The 20412-nt window shown below is 43.0% G+C and overlaps 1 protein-coding gene and 1 long non-coding RNA gene across 2 annotated transcripts; both read left to right on the forward strand.

Annotated features, from left to right (window-relative positions):
• The first annotated feature begins 2078 nt into the window (after window positions 1–2078).
• LOC121012569 (uncharacterized) lies at window positions 2079–10262 on the forward strand. The gene is made up of 4 exons (XR_005782170.1): window positions 2079–2320; window positions 4410–4574; window positions 7836–8053; window positions 8898–10262. It is a non-coding gene; the product is annotated as an uncharacterized LOC121012569 (long non-coding RNA).
• An 89-nt stretch (window positions 10263–10351) lies between these two features.
• CSTL1 (cystatin like 1) lies at window positions 10352–15531 on the forward strand. Its single transcript, XM_040447876.1, has 4 exons — window positions 10352–10439; window positions 11079–11495; window positions 14572–14685; window positions 15414–15531. The coding sequence occupies exons 2-4, from the start codon at window positions 11277–11279 to the stop codon at window positions 15495–15497; spliced, it is 417 nt and encodes a 138-aa protein (XP_040303810.1). The 5' UTR covers window positions 10352–10439; window positions 11079–11276; the 3' UTR covers window positions 15498–15531.
• The last annotated feature ends 4881 nt before the right edge of the window (window positions 15532–20412 follow it).

Here is a 20412-nt window from a genome sequence, read left to right on the forward strand (position 1 = left end):
TGGGTGGCTCAGTAGGTTACGTGTCTGACTCTTGATCTCTGTTCAGGTCATGATGTCAGGGTTTGTGAGATCCAGCCCTGAGTTGGGCTCTGTGCTGATAGCACAGAGCCTGCTTGGGATTCTCTCTTCCTCTCTGCCCCTCCTCTGCTCGTGTGCTTCTCTTTCTAAATAAATAAATAAACTTTAAAAATGGCAAATGGGTATAAAACAAAGATGCCCCAACTTTTTTATATGATAAATTCTAAGACCTTTCTCCTATAGGCTCAATATGTTTCTTCCCAGAGTTATGGTTCTGAGCTGTAGGCACAACGGCTTACAGAGAAAAATGGTTTATTTCCTGGACCATTTTGATTTCCTTTCACATTATTATTTTAATTTAATTGATTTAAACTTCTTTAATTAAAATAAATTTTGGGGCGCCTGGGTGGCACAGTCGGTTAAGCGTCCGACTTCAGCCAGGTCACGATCTCGCAGTCCGTGAGTTCGAGCCCCGCATCAGGCTCTGGGCTGATGGCTCAGAGCCTGGAGCCTGTTTCCGATCCTGTGTCTCCCTCTCTCTCTGCCCCTCCCCCGTTCATGCTCTGTCTCTCTCTGTCCCCCCCAAAAAAAAAAAAAAATTTAGGAGAATTCTTTTCTATTCACTTCTATTCATTTTTACGTATATGTTTCCTATCAAATCTTTATTAAACCTATAAATATGCAGATATTATCACAGTGTATATTTGTATTTTGTCTGTTTAGGAAACATAAGCATTTTCAAGATTGCTACCAGTCTTTGCAATGAATTGTTGATGGATAATAGTTCTTTGCACAAATTTTATATAACCCTTTCCTATTATGACACATTGGGGGTTCATCCTATTTGCCTATTACCAAAATAGTCGGGTTTGTCCCAAAATGAAGAAGGAGTTTCCTATCAGTGGTCACACGGTCACAAGCTTATTTAGGGTGTGGTGCTAACATCTCTTCATACTCAGTCTGAAAGAACTGAGCCTTCATAAGCCCACTCTACACTGTTGTAAATACAATACAAATGCTCTGCATTTGAAAATACAGTTAATGCTCAGCATTCGTGGATTCTATATTTGCTTTTAAATTTTAATGTTTATTTATTTACTTTTGAGAGAGAGAGAGAGAAAGAGAGAGAGAGAGAGAGGCTGAACAGGGGAGGGGCAGAGAGAGGGAGACACAGAATCCGAAGCAGACTTCATTGCAGAGAAGACTAGCAACTCTTCTAGAGGATTAAGATCATCTTGCAACCCTGTCAGCACAGAGCCTGATGCACGCCTCAAACCCATGAACTGTGAGATCATGCCCTAAGCTGAAGTCAGATGCTTAACCAACTGAGCCACCTACACGTCCCATATGGATTCTATACTTGTGAATTTGCCTATTCGCTAAAATTTATTTGTAATCCCCAAATGAATACTATGGCATTTCTAGTCATTTATGGACATATGCAGAGCAGTGAAAAATTGAAGTGACCTGATATACATCTTTTCAGCTTAGGCTGGACAAGGCAACATTGTCTTTTTTGTGTTTGTTTGTTTGGTTTGTTTTTGTTTTTGTTTTTGTTTTTGGCTTTCATACTGTAATAAGTATTTTTCTCATGGTCTATTTAGTGCCATGGTTTCCACGTTTTTGTACTTTTTTGGTGGCTATGGGTGGCTATGAATTCAATGTTAACTAGTCAAGATGTAGGTCAAATAAAGTGTCTTTAAATAGAAGTACGTATAAAACAAGGTTATGTGTTAATGGGTTGGCAAAAATGTGACCAGAGACTCAAAGGAACCAAACTTGTGCTCTCCTTAGATGCAATAGTTCAGTATTTGTTAACTCAGTGTTTATGGCGACTTTATAGACCATATTTATTTTGATTGATGAAAATTAGCTGTATACTGGGAGGCTTTCTCAATAAAGAAAATGAAATGAAGCCAGATATAGAATCTATCTTTCCCAATCCCTAAAAGGAATAGGCAAAAAAAGTAAAAGACTAGCAACTCTTCTATAGGATTAAGATCATCTTGCAACCCCTCTTCTCCATCCCAGTCACTATCCTGCTTTATACTGTTCTCTGCCCTAGCATGCTGACCTACAGGGGCTCCATCAATAGGGTCCTGTGTCTTCTGGTATCTTGTTGCATTAGGCCAATGAGATGCCCAGCATACAATGGAGGGCAGCAGGTGAGTGAGATCATGGCATTTGTTTCCCAGCCCTTCTGCAGGGTGGTTAGCTGAGGCTCTCTGATGTCTAGATCGCTTCCCTCATCTTCCAGCAAATGACAACCATGTGCCCTGGATTCCCTTGCACCTGCAGCACTGTAAGTACCTCCAATAAATAAACCTTCCTATAGTGAGTGTACCTCTGTTTATTGTGGGGACCCTGATTGACACACTCCCCAGCTTGTTGTATGGGGTGTAACCTTGAAACTCAAACTATAAAAGTCTCATATGAGAAAGGAAAATCTTGGGCCAGTCTTAGTCATGAACATGGATAAAAGAATTCTGAACAAGATATTAGCAAACACACCATGCACAAAAAATATTAATGGTTATGGACATAAGTGTGAAATGCTTAACTTTAAAACTTTTAGAATTTTTTGCTTTTTTTAAATTGAAGTATAGTTGACAATGTCACATGAATTTCAGGTGAAAAATTTTAGAAGTTTTAAATGAAAATACAGGAAAGTAGCTTCATGACCTTGATTTCCTAAATGAGACATCAAAATTGCAAACCATAAGAGAAAAAAATCAATACATCCACTCCATTAAGATTAAGGATTTCTTTTCACTAACATAGCATAACTGAAATGAAAAGACAAAACCACAACCCAGAAAAAGATATTTACAGTAAATAAACCCCAAAATAATTATTACTAAGGATAAATAAATCCTACAAATCAATGGAAGGCAAACAACCAAATAGAAAAGATGAGCAAAGGACTTGAACTTGAAGACTTGAAGGTTACAACAAAGTTTTGGCCTGCTTCAGCATTGGCCGCTTGTTGTGTCAGAAGATGGCGGAGTACTTATGGAAAACAGCAGTAGAGCAGGAGACCAGAAGCTGGAGCACAACAGTCTGCAGAGCCTGCATGCCTTTTATTTGCTTTCGAAATGAGACGTGATGGTTACTTAAATGGCATAGCCTGCTAAGGAGCTGGTAAACTAATGCTGCACAAGTGAAACAGCTGCAGAAAGGACAACAAAAGTAGGGCTCCTAGGTGGCTCAGTCAGTTAAGTGCCTGACTCTTGATCTCGGCTCAGGTCATGATCTCACAGTTCCGAGTTCAGGCCCCGTGTCAGGCTCTGCACTGACAGTGCAGAGCCTGCTTGAGATTCTGTCTCCCTCTCTCTCCCTGGCCATCCCCTGCCCATGCTCTCTCTCTCTCCAAATAAATAAATAAACTTAAAAATCAAAAAAAAAAAAAAAAAAAAAAAGAAAAGAAAAGAAAAAGAAATGAGACCAAAGGCTGCACGAAGGATGATGGCCTGCCAACAAACCATGCCACCCTGGGTCCCCAGGTGGAGATCCTACAGAGACAGTGAGAATGTTCTGTCTCTCGTGACATCTCTGACATTCTGAGCCTCGTGGTTTCTCAGGTTTCCTTGTCTGGAAAGAGAAAATGTACACTGAGCCTTTTGGGGCAATGCCAGCTCTGAGCCATCTGTAGTACCACCTTGTCATTGTTGGCATTCTGTGCCTGCTGCTGGCCTGCTCCCCAGGACCAGTGGGCATCTCCAGCCAATATCAGCCACGTCCTTCTGCTGCAGCCCCAGGATGAGGGCTCAGGGGCTCAGGGCTTCAGTGGGGGCTACTGCTGGTAGCCTGGGCAATGCTTCCTTGCAGCTTCCCTTGGGAGAGTACTCAAACAGGTACCCAGACGGCAGATTGCTCCTTGCTGGGATGGCTTTGAAGGGTTTCTGGTGACAGGGTGGGTCTCAAATAGATTTGCTTCTTGTCAGGGTAATATCCAGGTCAGCAGCTGGTTGAGAGCAGGACAAAGAAGAGTTTATCAAACAGTGCTTGAATGAATGAAAGAAAGAAAGAAAGAAAGAAAGAAAGAAAGAAAGAAAGAAAGAAAGAAAGAAAGAAGGTGGGAGAAGAACCCAAATGAGATCAACCCTGCTATTTACAAGGGCATATTTGTTCTCTGAGAGTTGTCACATCATCTTCTCTCAGCCCCTATGATGTCAATGGTGACAGGGATAGAGAGAGGGCAGGAGGGGGGAGATCACAGAAAATAGCCTGGAGCCCCAGGGAAGTTCTACCTGCTGCACCTCCATGGCTTCTTGGAGGAGGTTTCCCCTTCTTGAAATAGTCAACATGGCCCTGTGTACCAGGCACTATGCCAGGCACTTCTGCACCTTTTACAATAATCTGATGTATTTACTATTATATAAATTTTACAGATGAGGAAACTGAGACTCAGAAGGTAAAGCAGCTGCCAAGCAACAGTGGAAGGGCTGCCTCACATCTGACTCTGCTCTGCATCTCTCCGACCCCTCATAGCAGCTCCAGACTCCACAGTGAGAACAGAACTGACCAGCCTGGATGTCTGGACTCAGCCTGGCTGGGTAGGGGATGGTCTACTTGGCTATCTGTCCTGGAACATGCCTGGCATCCTAGGGCATGGATTCTCACCTGCTAGATGACCTCCAGGTCCCTTCCTGCTTTGGGGAGCAGTGGCACTACACTTCAGGTTTCCAATCAGAAGCATATCATGATGAACAATGTTTTGACCAGGCTGATGAGTGGTCTATGCCAGCCCAAGGGAGTTGGGATCAAGGAGGAGCCTAAGAAGTTCATCTGGGGTGGAGGGTCAGGAATGATAAGATAAGATGGAGGAGTGGATTAAAAACCACAGCCAGGAAACTCCCCATTTCCAAACTCCTCAGCCCACACAAGCAGAACCTTACTGTCTGCAGTGATAAGACACATTCTCCCTCTATTTCCTGCTAATTTTTCCCTGGGAGCAGCCTGACAAAGAATTTCCAAGCCTGGTTGGCAAAAGACAAAACCAGGAAGTTGTGCAGCTCACAGATAGCTCCCCATACATTCCCACCATGTTAACCACAAACCACGCAGCTGTAGGCTGATGGAAGACAAATTCCATGCACTTGCCACTATGACTGCTCCAGCAGTGGCACTGCTACCAGGTTCATCCTGTGACTCAGAAGGCCAGGTGTTCTGGGTTCTTGGAAAGATGCTTATTCTTTCTTAAGCACCAACTACTAACAAGGTTGACTGTTTTCCTCTGGATCGTGCAGCAGCAAATGAGAAGGTGGCCTGGGCCCAGGAAGGTGGGAGGGGCTGAGGTTCAGGCCTCAATCTTCTCATACTTGCCCCTCCGTGGCTCTGGATAAGGCCAGTCTTTTCTTTGCTTTTTATATTTAATATTTTTTTTAAGTTTATTTGTTTATTTTGAGAGAGACAGAGACAGAGTGAGGGAGGGAAGGGCAGAGAGTGAGGGAAAGAGAGAGGATCTCAAGCAGGCTCTGTGCTGCCAGCGCAGAACCCAATGTGGGGCTCAAACTCACGTCCCTGAGATCAAGGCCTGAGCTGAGATCAAGAGTCAGGTGCTTAACTGACTGAGCCACTCAGGTGTCCCTAATGTACCTTTATTCCATGGAAAAAAATCAGGGTCCCTAGTTCCTCTTCTCCCACAGCTGTAACCAGGCAACACAATTTCCTATTATTTGATGAAAGTAAATAGATTCTCTATTGTCTCCTTGTTTAGTGGACATGACAAGGCATATATAGAGCCAGGACCTCTACCTCCCCATTATTCATGGACATAATCAAGTTTCCTGTTTAATAGAAAATAGAAAATATATATATTGGTGTCTGCCTCTGGTTCTGGCACAGAACTGAAACTCTTGTAATTTCCTAAGTGGTAAGAGAACTAAGAGCATCTTTTGTTCTAATATTTGGTCTTTACCTGGTTCCTGGCATAGAGCTCCTGAAATTTTTGTATTTCCTAGGTGATAGGAGTGCCTTTTGTTCTAATGAGGTGACTTTAGATGGGTTCCTGGATGGAGGCTGGCCATCATACAGAACAACCCATGTTTAGAAACTTGGAATTTTTAGCCCTGTCCCCCACTCTCTTGAGAAGGGAGAAGGGCTAAAAATGGAGTCAGTGATAGATCATGCCTACATGATTAAGCCTCCATAAAATACCTAAAATATAGGGTTTTGAGAGCTTCCAGGTTGGTCATCATGTGAAGGTACCAGGAGAGTTGCCCTCAAAGATAGGGCATGGAAGCCTTCCCAAATACCTTGTCTTATACCTTCCTTCCATCTGGATGTTCATCTATATCCTTTGTCATATCCTTTTATAAGGTAACTGGTAAAAGTGTTTCCTTGAGTTCTATGAACCAGACTAGGAAATTAATTGAACCCAAAAGTGGGCCATGGGAATGTCAGGTTTATAAGAAGTTGGTCAGAAGCATAGCTGACAACCTGGAATTGCACCTGGCATCTGAAGGTGGTGGTGATGGTGGGGCAATCTTCTAAGACTGATCCCTTCACCTGTTTACAGGCAGAGTGGACTAGTGTTGGAGAGAATTGCTTGTTGTGGGGAAAACCCCCACATATTTGGCAGCCAGAAATGTCAGAAAGTATATTTTGCAAGATGGAAAAGGATACTCATGGGAGAAAAAGACCATAGGGAGGAGCTGGCGTTTTCCCTACCCAGGTGGGAAGCTGAGTTTTTCCTTGTTACCTACTTTCCCTTTTTCATGGAAATATCTAGAAACCCTACTTTTCTCTAATTCCTTAGACATGAACAGGCTCCCTGTGTCCCCCTATTAAATAGATATAATCATTCCCTGTCATTTCTTCCTTATAGACTTTCATAGACTTAACCAGGTCACATGTTTTCCCCTTATTCCATGGACATGGCCATCTTTCCAATTTTCTTCTTATTCCTGGACATCTAGGGCTTCTATTTTCCCTTTATTCCATGGGAAAGAGTGAGACCCCCATGCCCTTCCTTGTTTCACAGACACTATTAGGCTTCCTATTTTCTTCTTCATGCATGGGCATATCAGGTTCCCTGTTTCCCATCTTTTGCATACTCACATTCCATGGACATGGCCAGGGTCCCTATATTCCCCTCACTACATAGACATAGTCACTATCTCTATTTTTTTCTTTTTATATGGACACAATGGGGCTGCCTATTTTCCTTTCATTCCATAGATATGGCCAAGGCACTCTGCTTTTCCCCTATTCTATTGATATAACGAGGTCCCCTACTTTCCCATGTTACAGGGACATGCTCAGCACTGTATTTTCTCCTCAGTGCATGGATATAATCAAGCCTAATAGTTTCCTTTTCCATGGATTTATCAGGCTCAGTGTTTTTAATCTTAATTCATGAACATTTTCAGGCCCCTTATTTTCACCATATTCCATGGACATGACTAGGGTCCTCCATTTCCCCCTCACTTTATGGGCATTATACTGCTGTATTTTCTTGCAGTCTATTCTGGATATAGCCAGGCAATTTATTTACTCTTTATTCTGTGATTTTAACCAAATATCCTGCTTATCCCTTACACCACAAGCATTATTGGAATCCTATTTTCTCTTCATTCCATGGACATAACCAAAACCACCATTTCCCCCTCAATCTATGGAAATCATTTGTCCTCCTGTATTTTTCCTCTGATCCATCGATATAATGCTGGTCCCCTATCTTCATCTTATCCCATGAGTATTATCAGATCCCCTATTTTTCACTTACTCCATGGACATTAAGCATAGAATTGATGAGGCCTCCTATTTCCCTCCATTTCCATGGATGTGTTTATTTTCATTTTTCCCTTCTCCAGGGGCATCACCAGGGCCACTGTTCTCCTTCCTTCCAGGGAAATAATCACCCCTCCTATTTTCCCTGAATCCATGATGTGGAGAGATGAATAATAACCCACTATAAGATGTCCACATCCTAACTCCTGGAGCTTGTGAGCATTGTCTTACGTGGTAAAGAAGGACTTTACAGATGTGATTGAGTTCAAGATCTTGAGACAGATCATTCAGGATTTTTCAGGTGGGTCTTAAATGCCATCCATATTTCCTTATAAAAGGGAGGCAGACAGAAGAGAAGGAGGTCATATGCCCACAGAAATAGAGACTGGGGTGATGTGGCCATAAGCCAAGGAATAGTAGCATCCAGTGGATTTTCCCCCAGAGCCTCTGGAGGGAGTTCAACCCAGTCAACACCTTGATTTTGGTCTAGTGAAAATGACTTCAGATTTCTGGCCTCCAGAATGGTAAGATAATACATTTCTGTGGTTTTAAACCACCAATATCGAGGTAATTTGTTACAAAACCATGGGAAACTAATACACATGGACACGTCCATACTCCCAAATTTCTCTTATTTGGTGGACATTTTAGTGGGGTGAACTGTGGTCCCCAAAAATATATGTGCAAATCCTAGCCCCTACTACTCATGAATGTGAACTTATTTGGATATAGAGTCTTTGCAGGCCTAATTAAGGACCTTAAGGTGAGATCATATTGGATTTAGGGTAGGTCCCAAATCCAATGACTGGTATTCTTAAGGGAAAGAAGGGAGAAATCTGAGACAAAGAGACAGAAAAGAAGGCCATGTGGAGACTGGTGGAGATTGGATTTATGCTGCTATAAGTCAAAGAACTCCAGAAATGACAGAAAAGATCCCTGTTTTCTGTTTTATTCTATGGATATCACCAGGGTCTAAATATTTTTTTCTTATTCCATGGAAATTACTGGGGACTCATTTTTCTCTTACTTTATGGACGTGACCAAGGTGCATATTTCTATAAGTAGATCATTTTTTTAAATGTATTTAGCCCCATCTTCTTATATTTTCTAATATAGCCCAATGAATGTTACTTTTCCTTCCTCAGGTCCATGGTCTGATGGGCATATCTCAGGTTTCCAGGACAGGCTGCCCTTGTCCAGGTCTGAATACTCACACATATTACTCAGAATACTTATGTATCTATTTGACAATGGCACTCTTGCAGCTCTGGGTCAGAGTGTTCCAAAGCAGACACCTCCATCAGCTGGGCAAGTCCTACAAGGCAGCCTCTGAGGGTCAGGGGAGGATGTCATAACATGTCTAGTAGGATTTTCACTAGGTGGTCTGTGTTCCAGGGCAGTTGGCATGCAAATCACTATGGGCTTCAGCGTTTGGGTTCAGAGTCATGAAAGAATCACCCAGAGGATGTTTCTGAGCACTGACTGATGCCTGACCTGGGAACAGTTGTTTGCTACATGGATTTAGTCTCCACCACAAACCAAGATTAGTAGTTTTCCCCATTCTCATATTATAGATGAAGAAACTGAGACTCAGAGATTAACTGCCTCTCCTAGAGTCACCTAGCAAGGGATCTGAACCCAGGAGAGTTGGACTGCTAGGTGGTGCTGCTTCTCAAAGACAGGTCCTATTTATTTTTGAACATTTTAACCTTTATTTGAAATAATTTCAGACTTAGAAAAAGGCAACAAAAGTTGTGTGAATTTTGTTATATACACTTCATCCCACTTTCCCAAATGTTAGTATCTTTTGTAACTACAGTGAAATGGTAAAAACTAGAAAGTTACCATTGGCGCAATGCTATGAACTGATCTACAGACTTTCTTCACATTTCATCAATTGTCCCACTATTTTTTTTTCTTCAGGATCCCATTTAGGGTCCCACCTTAACAAAAGTTTTTAGAATAGGAAGCTATTACAGCCTTCTGAGTGCAGGTGATGGGGTTCAGGACATACTATGCCAAAATATGGCACCTTGGCGCATTGAAGATTTTAAGACAAAGGAGTTTTAGGAAACGGTGAAACAGGAAGGATACTCTGACCCCCTCCTTAGCCCTCCTTCCTTGAAAATAGGAGACAAACCTCTCATGTGAAAGACACCCTCCTGGTACATGGACATGGAGGACATCCTTTTCTCTGGAGACACGGAATTCAGGGTCAAGAAGCCTGTATAAACAAGCCTTATAACTTCTTCACCATTTATTACCCCTAGTCTCAACTCCATTGTCTTGTTAATTCTTCACACATTTATTATTTCCTTGTCTACAGGGTATGCAAGCATCTTGTTCTGGCCACTTCACATCCTCATTCTCTTGTGAAGTTTCCCATGTATATATAAAAGGTCAATTAAACCATGTTTTTCTCCTGCTAGTTAATTCTAAGGCCCAGCCAGAGACCCAAAGAGGGTAGAGGAGAATTTTTCTTGCTTGACATAAGTAGCACCTAACCTTCAGGGGGCCACATGATTAACCTGTGAATAAGGATCAGGGTTTATTCCTCCCTCACAGGGAGGCCAAGATTACCTCACAAAGCTCTGTTGGAGTCACACCAATATAGCAAGAGCTGGTGCCAGGGCCTGCAGGCACAGTGGGATCCAGCAGCCAGAAATCTGTGGTGAGAAAGGTGGCAGGTTAGTAAAGAAAACCTGTCCCTAAAGGAGGCACGAGGAATAGTTGATGGCCAGGTTAGACAGGTAGAGCCCACAGAAGGCAAATAGAATGTATCATGCCCTGTCCCATGTCCCTGATTCCTCATAGCCCAGTTCAAATATTACCTTCTCTATAAACCTTCCCCAATTTCCACAACTGGAACTTCTCTGTCCAATATGCTTCTTACTGCATAGCACTGTAAGGCTCTGTTTTGGGGGCTTTATTCCTCAATAGATGTGAGGGTAGGGAGAGGGTCTTGCCCATTTTGGCAAGGTGTTTAGAAATTATGCTTGTCTGAATAACTAAGGGAACCAAGCTGGTGTCATAAATATGTGGAAAATGTATGGACCTGAGAGTGAATTGGGCAACCATCCAGGGAGATTTCATGGGTTGGTCCTTTTGTTTTTCCTTTAATCTTTGTTTATTGAGAGAGAGAGAGAGAGAGAGAGAGAGAGAGAGAGAGAACACATGCATGCATGCAAGCAGGGGAGGGGCAGAGAGAGGGGGAGAATCCCAAGCATGTTTCACACCATCAGCACAGAGCCTGTCATGGGCTCGATCTCATGAATTGAGAGATTATGACCTGAGCCAAAATCAAGAGTCTAATGCTCAACCAACAGAGCCACCCAGGAGCACCACGGTTTGGTCCTTTGGTCAGATTATGGTAGAGCCTTGAAAGAGGAGGTTGGGTTCTCAATCTCCATTTAACCTGGGAAAGCCCACTTGGTGAAGACTGCTGTAGGAAGGTGAGCGAGTTACAGCCTGGCCCCAGCCCGCCCTGGCAGGTGCAGCGGATAGGAGATTTCTGAGGCTGTGAGATGGGTGTTGGATCCTGGAGGAATCCTCTGTTGCTGTTGGCTGCTCTCGTCCTGGCAGCCAGGCTGGGTCACTTTCAAAGGTGGGAAGGCTTCCAGGAGAAGTCCACGAGCGTGAAAAACATGAATTCAACCCTCAAGTTCTTCATTGAAACCTACAACAATGCTAGCAATGACACCTACTTATTTCAAGTTGACAAGCTACTTCGAAGTCAGATGCAGGTTTGTGCCTCGGTTTCTCTGGATATGGGCTGTGCCCATTTGGATATGCGGGGACATGGTATGGCTCCCAGAGAGAACCAAGTGATGGTTTCACCAAGGCAGGGGGAGGCTTCACTTAGGATGAGCATGCTTTGCAGTTGTTTGGACCCCAGAACTGCCTTAGCAATGCTTTTGAAATGCCAGCCTGAGGACTGGAATGAAACTCTGTCACTCTTGGTCTAAAGATGGCCCCTGGGGTTCTCAACTATTCTTCCTTGGGAAGAATTGCCTTTTTAATTCTGAAATTAGTCCTGCCAGAGTGACAGCAAATGAGGATGATTTTGTTTATTTTAATGGTATGCTTTGTTAAAATATAAATATTCTCTATAGGTTCCCCCTCAACAATAGTTTTTCAATGCTCAGGGCTGTAGAGTTTGGAATTTCTAGCCGTATTCTACAGAAATCCGAAATTGTACAGAGGGTTTTTTTTGGGTGGAGGGAAGAGGAGGAGTGAGGGATAGGCTTCAACCAGATCATTTCTCTTTTTATGTGTTTTGAATACAAAGCTTCTGTGAAATATATTAATCGGGAATGAGAGAGAAAAAAAGTTATTTGAAAACCATTTTTGTGGGTCCAACTGTCCCTCAAATTTACATGGTAAACTATATGTAAGTGAGGGCAGAAACAATAGCACATTTTAGTTCAATTAATACAATTTGGAAAAAAAAGATTGACAGGAGAAAAGGTATCTGGCCAGAGAGAGGGGCAGTGGGAACAGGAGGAACCAGCAAGGGCAGGGAACAGAGAGAGTTGGGCAGTGTTAGTGTGACACAAAGCATGCCTGACATCATAGTGTGTGGACATCAGCCCGTCCCTGTTTCAGTCACATACTTTTGCCCCAAGGTGGTGCTTATCAGGACCAAGAACACTGAAGTGACTTGGCCACAAGGTGGTGGCTGTTGACCAAAGATCTTGCCAAATTGGGAATCCCAGAAGGCCTGTCTTGTGGAGTCAGCCCATTATTATTAACAGTTAACTCTAAAATAATAGTTTATGAGCAAACTTTTGATGTCATTCAAATGGATGAAAGAACAGCATGTGTGTGCCCCTTGGTGGCAGTGACCTGGGTTAAGGGTCCTTTTACCACATGATTACCTCTGTCCTAATACCTTACAGAGGGGTATAGGAGGTGGGCCTGGTGGGCTGCCTGCACCCAGGCTCTAGGTCCTCCTAATTGTGGGATCTTGGTCAAATGCCACCCATACTCTCCAGGCCTCAGTTTCCTCACCTGCAAGTGGGCAGAATGAGTGAAGCAGCACTCATGAAAATAATTGTCTTACTTGATCATTCTTCTTATTATCTAGCAGTGCAGTCTAATAATAAATAAGAAAACATTTTGCACACTGAAATGTTAATTTTTTTTAACTTTTTTTTTTTTGAGACACAGAGAGAGACTGAGCGTGAGCAGGAGATGGGCAGAGAGAGAGGGAGACACAGAATCCGAAGCAGGCTCCAGGCTCTGAGCTGTCAGCACAGAGCCTGACTTGGGGATCAAACTCACAAACCATGAGATCATGACTTGAGCTGACACTTAACCGACTGAGCCACCCAGGCACCCTGCACACTGCAATGTTAGTAAAATTCATGGCCAGGGTTTTAGATTTTTCATACATACAGAGCATGATGAAGGTCCATGTGAAAGCCCTGCAGGATGCCAATGCCTGGATGGAACTGTCCTTTGATGAAGAGCTTGGAGCCCTGCATCTGGAAGTTCTTCCAGTAGCAGATGGTGGAACCAGGATGCCAACACTACCCTCGGGCCTCCTTCCCCTACAACCGCCCTGTGCTTTTCTGAGGACAGTTTCCTCCAGGGGCAGTGTGGGCACACTCTCCTTCCACTTCCACCCACCTGCGAGAGTGCCAAGGCTTCTCCTTTGGTTTGACCCAACACTGGGACAAGGAAGCAGGGAACTTCCAGGAGTTTCTCCCCTCCCCCAGGCAGAGATCTCTATCCTGTACATTGACTTGAGGGATCCAGCTATTTCCAACAGAGAACATGACTCACCAAAGCATTGATTAGAGTTTCATTTCAGGTTGTGGGTCCTCCCTGCCACAAAGGGCTTTCCCAGCCTCCCTACCTGACACTTGACTCCACTTTTCCCAGACTCCCTGCCTGTGTCCTCACAGCCTGACACTTGAACATGAGCACAAGAAGACAGATCCCAACAGCTGGGAATAACCCTGGTGTGTGTTCTCCATGGTTTACACATTCACTCTTCTCCCCATTCTCTAGATGAGAAAACTGAGTCAGGGAGGTGGCAGGGCTTGGCCAAGGAGATAGAGTTGGCAGGGGTCAAAGCCAGAACTGTAGCACAATTCTGTTATCTTCTGTTGCTTTCCCCAACTCCATTGCTGCTTCAGAGTAATGTTCCCCACACTTTGCTAAAATATTTAATAATCCATAATAAGTTATTTTAAAATTTTCTTTGTGCATTCAGCAAGAAGCATGCTTCTCTTTAGCCTAGGCAACAACTCCTTGAGCAGTCACAATTATCTGGACTCTGTAGTTGAATTGGAGGCTGCTGGGCATTTGCTCAAAGGCAAAGTGTTAGTAGGTGGGGAATGAAGGCCCCAAATCAGTTCAGTTCCTAAGCCTGTGTTTTTCAGCTCTGTTGCTAAACTTCCATTCAGGTTGGTTGGGAAGGAGAGTAGGGAGGAATAACATGGATGAAGCTGAGACAAGATGCACCTGTAGGTATTCTGAGGATCACATGTACAGATGTGGTGGGTATTCTGGACTGCTGGCAGCCAAGCTCCATGTCTTGCCTCCCTAATCCTGGGGATGCAAGGGAGATAGGTGAGAAGCCATCTGTGGCTGTAGCAGTGAAGCTGGTCCAGAGCAAGGGGCAGGGCTCTGCACATGCTGGGGATTGGCAGGGGCCATGCTGACTTGAAGAGGGAGCCATGCTTTTGGTGGATGACCTCTGGGAAGAGGGGCTGTGGTTCCTGGGGCTTTATCTCATCCTAGCCTTACTTGGAGAGGTCCAGCAAATGGATGCTTGGAGTCAATACTAATAGTGGCACTATTTCTTAGTAGCTGACGACTGGAGTGGAGTATATGGTCACTGTGAAGATTAGCCGGACCAAATGTGAGAGGAATGGCACAAGAAACCATTCATGCCCCATTCAAAACAAAAAAAAGCTGAAAAAGGTGTGTGGTGGCAGGGCCTTCTGATCAAAGGGGGAAAAGTAAAAATCTTAAAAGTAGACCAGAATTGGACATTGACAGCTTTTCCAGCTATGTGGATATGGGCAGGGTGAGGGATAGCCTGAGGGTCTCCTGATGCCACTGGAGGTGTTCAGAGGTGGGAGGAAGAATGGGCAGTCTCCCCACCTGAAGCTCGTACAGCTTTGGCCACAGACCTTCTGTCTCCTCTCCTAGTCCCATCCTGGTCCTCAAGTGGAATTGGTTTACTTTCCCTGGCGATTTACTCTGCCTTGGCTCACACTCTCCAGTCCGTGAGGATTGTCTAGTTTCCATCTCATCTTCCAACCTCTGCCCATCTTTTCTGCCTTTTCCCAGTTCCTCCTGGTGATACCACCTGCATGCTGGCAGACATGAGGAACCCTCTGTGCCTGAATGCAGGTGCAGGAGGACTGATGTCCTGCACAGACCTCATCCCCATGTCCTACTGGGCTGCAAGCGCCAGGCACACCTGTTCCAGGTCCCAAGTAACTGGGCAAGGAGCACCCATGGTGACATCCCTGTTCAGGCTGGCCCCACTCCGCCCCACAACATGACTGTGAGCAGATACCCCCACCCATGTGGTCAGTGTGCAGATAACAGTGACTGGTCCAGACTCCCCAGACAAGGGCTTGGGGCGAGGGCAAAAGCTTTTTGTTTACCTTCAAAAAGTGGTTTTCTTTCTCCTTCCACAGAGTTTCATTTGTGATTTTTTGGTGTACACTGTGCCCTGGATGAACTACTACCAACTCTGGAACAACTCCTGTCTGGAGGCTTGAATGTATCGGTGCAAAGATCTTTGATGAAAACTTAGATGGCCACCTGTGCACTTTCTATTAGACTTCTGAAAGGCCTCATTCCCTCTCAGCAGGGTCTCCACACACCCACTCACACTTGCACACAGTCACATACATGCATGTGTACTCACAATGCATGCAGACACCGGCACACTTACACATATGCAGTCTCACACACCCACACTCATGCACACACTCATATGCTTACACACTCACACTCACTCATGCACATGTTCAGTGGCCTTTAGGGGGCTGGTACAATTTGAACAGAAGGCTGTTAGCTCTTTGGAAGAAACACATAGTTTTTCTACCTTGGCACATATCTCTGAGAGTTGTGATTCTGGCACATCCTGACCTCTGGCCTGAGCTCGCAGGATCTCTGTTTCTTCCCCACACTCTCTGGGACTTGCACATCTTTGTGAGCGTGGCTGAGGTCCCCAAGTTCACTAGTCCAGTAACTCAGTAGGAGGACCCCCAGGACACAGCATACAGTTGTACTCATAGCTATGGCTTATTACAGTGAAAGGATACAAGACAAAACCAGCAGAGAGAAAAGGCTGATGGGGAGAAGTTTTGGGGAACTAGATGCAGGTTTCCAGAGTCCTCTCCTGATGAAATCACATGAATGCACTTAATTCTCCAGCAGTGAGTTGTGATAACATGTGTAAAATGTGTTTCCCAGGGAAGCTCAGCAGAGACTGAGTGCCACAGATTTTCCCTGGAGTGCACACATAGGGAGCCTCTGCCTAGCATGTGTCCAAACTTCAGACTTCCAGAAGAAAAACAGGTGTGTGGCATAAATCACATTGTACAAACAGTGTAGACACATGAAGTCCTCTCATTACTTGGGGAAAGTTTTGTATCAGTGTAGGGAACTGTTTACCATCCAGGTTCTGACACTCCAACCAAGGCCAACTTTACAAGTGGGCCTTTCCAAGGACAGCAGTCTTGACTGGCTGTGTGAACTCTTTCCTTCACAGAGAGTTCCTGAGCCGCCCATGTGCTCAATGCTGGTGGAATGAGACTTATGGGGTCTTCCCTCATGTGACTCAGTTGAGCAGAGTAGCTCTACACTGGATCAGAAATGGGGAGCAGATGTGGGCTGAGAGCTTCCTCAGGGACCATGCCCATCAGCACACTCATAATGGCAACTTGAGAGAATATTTCCAAAAGGGAAGAGTTAACACACAAACTAGAACTTCAAATTCACCTGAGAGGCTTCAGGGAGAAGGGAGAGTGGAGGTGCAGTGTTAAAGGTGGGGAAATTCTCATGCAAGAGAGAAGCCCAGAGCATCCAGCTCTGCAAATCTAATGTCATTAAGGGCTGAGTGGGTGCCTGGCATGGGCCTCCTCTCCTCACTTTCTCATTTGGTTATCATGACAATCCTATGAAATGACAACTCTCACCTCCATCTTACATGTGAATAGCCTCTCTCCAGATCCTGCCATCCTAGCTGAATTTGGCTTGTTTGTTGAATTTTTACAAATGGAATCATACAGTATATATTCTTTTGTTTTGGATTTTTTTTTCACTCAACATATTTCTGAATTCATTCACGTTGTGTGTAATTGTAGTTCACTTTAAAATTGGGTAGAATACTATTGTGTGAATATACCTAACTGTATTTATCAATTCTACTGATAATGAACTTTATGGTAGTTTCTAACTTCTAAGAATAATAGCTATTAAGAATGAACAAGCATGCTCCTGTCTAATGGTGGACATATGCGTGTGTTTCTGTTGGGTACACACCTAAGGGTGGAATTGGTGGACAATAGCAGAAGTGTGCATCCAAACATTAGCTAATTTACTCAAGAGTTTTAAAAACATTTGTGATTTTTTTTACTTAATTTACCTCTCTAATGTTACTTAATTATTGATTTAAACCTTGTTCAAGTTCTAAGTTCTTACTTTTTAAAATACATTTTAGTTATATGGCTTTTTTAGTTAATTTGTATCTTTATTTTATGTAATTTAAAATGACACTTTATTCTTTTGATAATGTTACCAAGCTTTATGGCTAATTTTTAAAGTGAACTTTTTAAAGTGAACTCTCCCTGCTCCACCCATCTGCCTTGCTTTTTTATAAGTGGCAGCTACGAAGGACAGGCACAAGTTATGCCTCTGTAATAGGAGTCGGAGTCTAGGTCCTGATGTCTAAGAGACCCAAGAGAGGTTTCCTTATAATAGAGAAGCAGAGGAAGATTTAGCAGAGACACATGGAGGAGAAAGTGTGTGAAGACAGAGGCAGAGGGTAGTGATGTGGGCGCAGCCCAGGAAAGCCAGCAGCCACCAGAGGCTGGAAGAAGCAAGGAACAGATTCTCTCCTAGAGCCTCTGGAGGAAGCACAGTCCTGCCAACACCCTTGACTTCAGACTTTGTGGCTCCAGAACTATGTAAGAAAAGTTTCTACAGTTTGAAGTCACCAAGTTTGTGGAAATTTGTTACAGCAGCTAAAGGAGGATAATACACTGGGTTTCCTTTTTGCTTCATATCTCAGACTTAGAGATGAAGAAGCTGAAAACCTGGAAATGACAACATGTGAAGATAAAAATGCCTCAGCAAAATCTTTCTTTCTCTAGCCAAAGGGCCAATGTGGGGCAGCCCATCAGGAAAGAGAGCATTTAGTCATAAGTGCTTTACTTCAGACAAACACCACAGTAAAAAAATGAGGCTCCCCTAATCTTCTCATTCCCAGCAAAGGCTGAGTAGGGAACATAGGTTTTCACCCTCTTGAGACTTTAATGAGGATCCCAATACTCATGTTGAAACGGAGTCAGAGAAAGCCAAGTAAGGTGCCAGGAATTTCACCCCATTGAGTATCAACAATCCCCACACATCCTGTGGTGATACTGGAGACCACGTGGAGAGCCTAGACTTCTGTTTCTCCCCACTGAGCTAGTGTGAGAAGAGACATGTGGGGAGTAGTGATGAGACACCCTTGCCCTTTCCAGTGAGAGTCAGAGTCACCCCAACAGAGGTCAGGGTACATGGACGCTGAACTCCTACACATCCAGCTGTGATGAGGGTTCCCCACGCCTGTTTCAACCTGACCTTCAGTCTCCACCTGGAAGTGGTGAGGTGTTGTCTCTTTTTCCTTCAGAGCACGGTCAAGGTTTGCTAAGAGAGATATAAGTGAGATCCAGAGGTACAGTATGAAAACACCCAGGTTTTAATAGAAAATCACTTGTCCTACTAAGAATGAGGGAAATGTCAACTTAAATGAGAAAAGGCAATGAACAGATGGCAACATAGAAATGACACAGATCTTAAAATCGTCTGATAAGGATTTTAAAGCAGTCATCATCAAAGTGCTTCAATAACCAATTATCAATATGGTTCAAACAAATGAACAAATGGGAAGTCCCAGCAAAGATATAGACAATCTCTTCACAGAGACAGAAGATGTAAAGAAAAAACAATTGGAAACATTAGAATTGAAAACTAAAATAACTGAAATACAAAATTAAATGGGTGGGCTCACCAGTGGAATAGAAGGAATAGAGGAAAAATAAGTGAACTGGAAGCGAGAATAGTGGAAACTACCCAATCTGAACAGTGAGAAAGTTGACCAAATAGAAGTGAACAAAGCCTCAGAAATTGGTATGAATATTACAAAATATCTAACACATTGGAATCCCAGAAAAAGAAGGGGGGGGGGGAAATGACTTGAGGAAATCATGATTAGGAACTTCCTAAATTTGGCAAAACATCAAAACCTGTAGATTTAAGAAAGTGAGTGAATCCTAAATGGGATAATCGCCCCCAAATCCACACTAAAACATGGCAGAGTTAAGCTTCTGACATTTAAAGACTGAGAAAAAAATCTTGAAAACGAGAGAAAAGCCACCTTCTCTTTAGGGGAAAAACCCAATTTGAATGACAACAGATTTCTCATAATAAACCATGGACACCAGATGTGCTGCAATGTTTTTCAGGAGCTAAAAGAGAAAACTGTCAATCTAGAATCCTATATCCATCAGAAATATCCCTCAAGAATAAAAGGGGAAATCAAGCCATTCCCACATGGAGGGAAACTCAAGAATGTGCACCAGAAGACCTACATTAAAATAATAGCTAAAATAAGTTATCTAAATAGAAAGGAAATTCAGTATAAGAGAAGGACTCTCGGAGCATCAGAAAAGAACATAAAAAGTAAAACTATGGGTAAATACAATAGGTTTTCTTTCTCTTGAGTTTTCTAAAATATGTTTGATGGTTAAAACAAAAATTATGTCATTGTCTGATGTGGTTCCCAATGTATGTAGAAGAAATATTTAGGACATTTGTAAATGAGGAATGATAAAGATATAAAAGGGAGGTAAACTTTCTATACTTCATTTAGAGCGGTAAAATATCAACACCAGTAGACTGACAAGTTACGTATACATAATATCATATCTAGATCAACCACTAAGAAAGCTATGCAGAGAGATATACTGAAAAATAGTATAGACACATAAAAATGGAATTCCTTTAAAAAATGTTCATGTAACTCACAGGAGGGAAGAATAAAAAAAATAGAGACAAAACAGAGAAGAAAAAACAAAAGTAAATACTTAAGCCCTAAGTATCAGTAATTATACTAAATAGTACATGCAAACTACATGTAAATGGTCTAAATAAGCCTATTAAAAGACAGATATTGGTAGAGTGGGTTAAATAAAACATGACCCAACCTATACACTGTCTACAAGAAACTAAATTAAAAAAAAATGATATGAGAAGATTGAAAGTGAAAGGATGAACAAGTTATATTATGCAAACATAATAAGAGAAGCTATATTAATATCAGATAAAGTAGACTTCAGAGTAAAGAAAATTACCAGGGATATAGAGGGACAGTGTATAGTGCTACATCTTTTGGAACATAGTTTGGCAGTTTATTTTTTCACA

The sequence above is a fragment of the Herpailurus yagouaroundi genome, unplaced genomic scaffold (assembly GCF_014898765.1).
Source record: "Herpailurus yagouaroundi ecotype Mexico unplaced genomic scaffold, PumYag 196, whole genome shotgun sequence".
Lineage (NCBI taxonomy): Eukaryota > Metazoa > Chordata > Mammalia > Carnivora > Felidae > Herpailurus > Herpailurus yagouaroundi.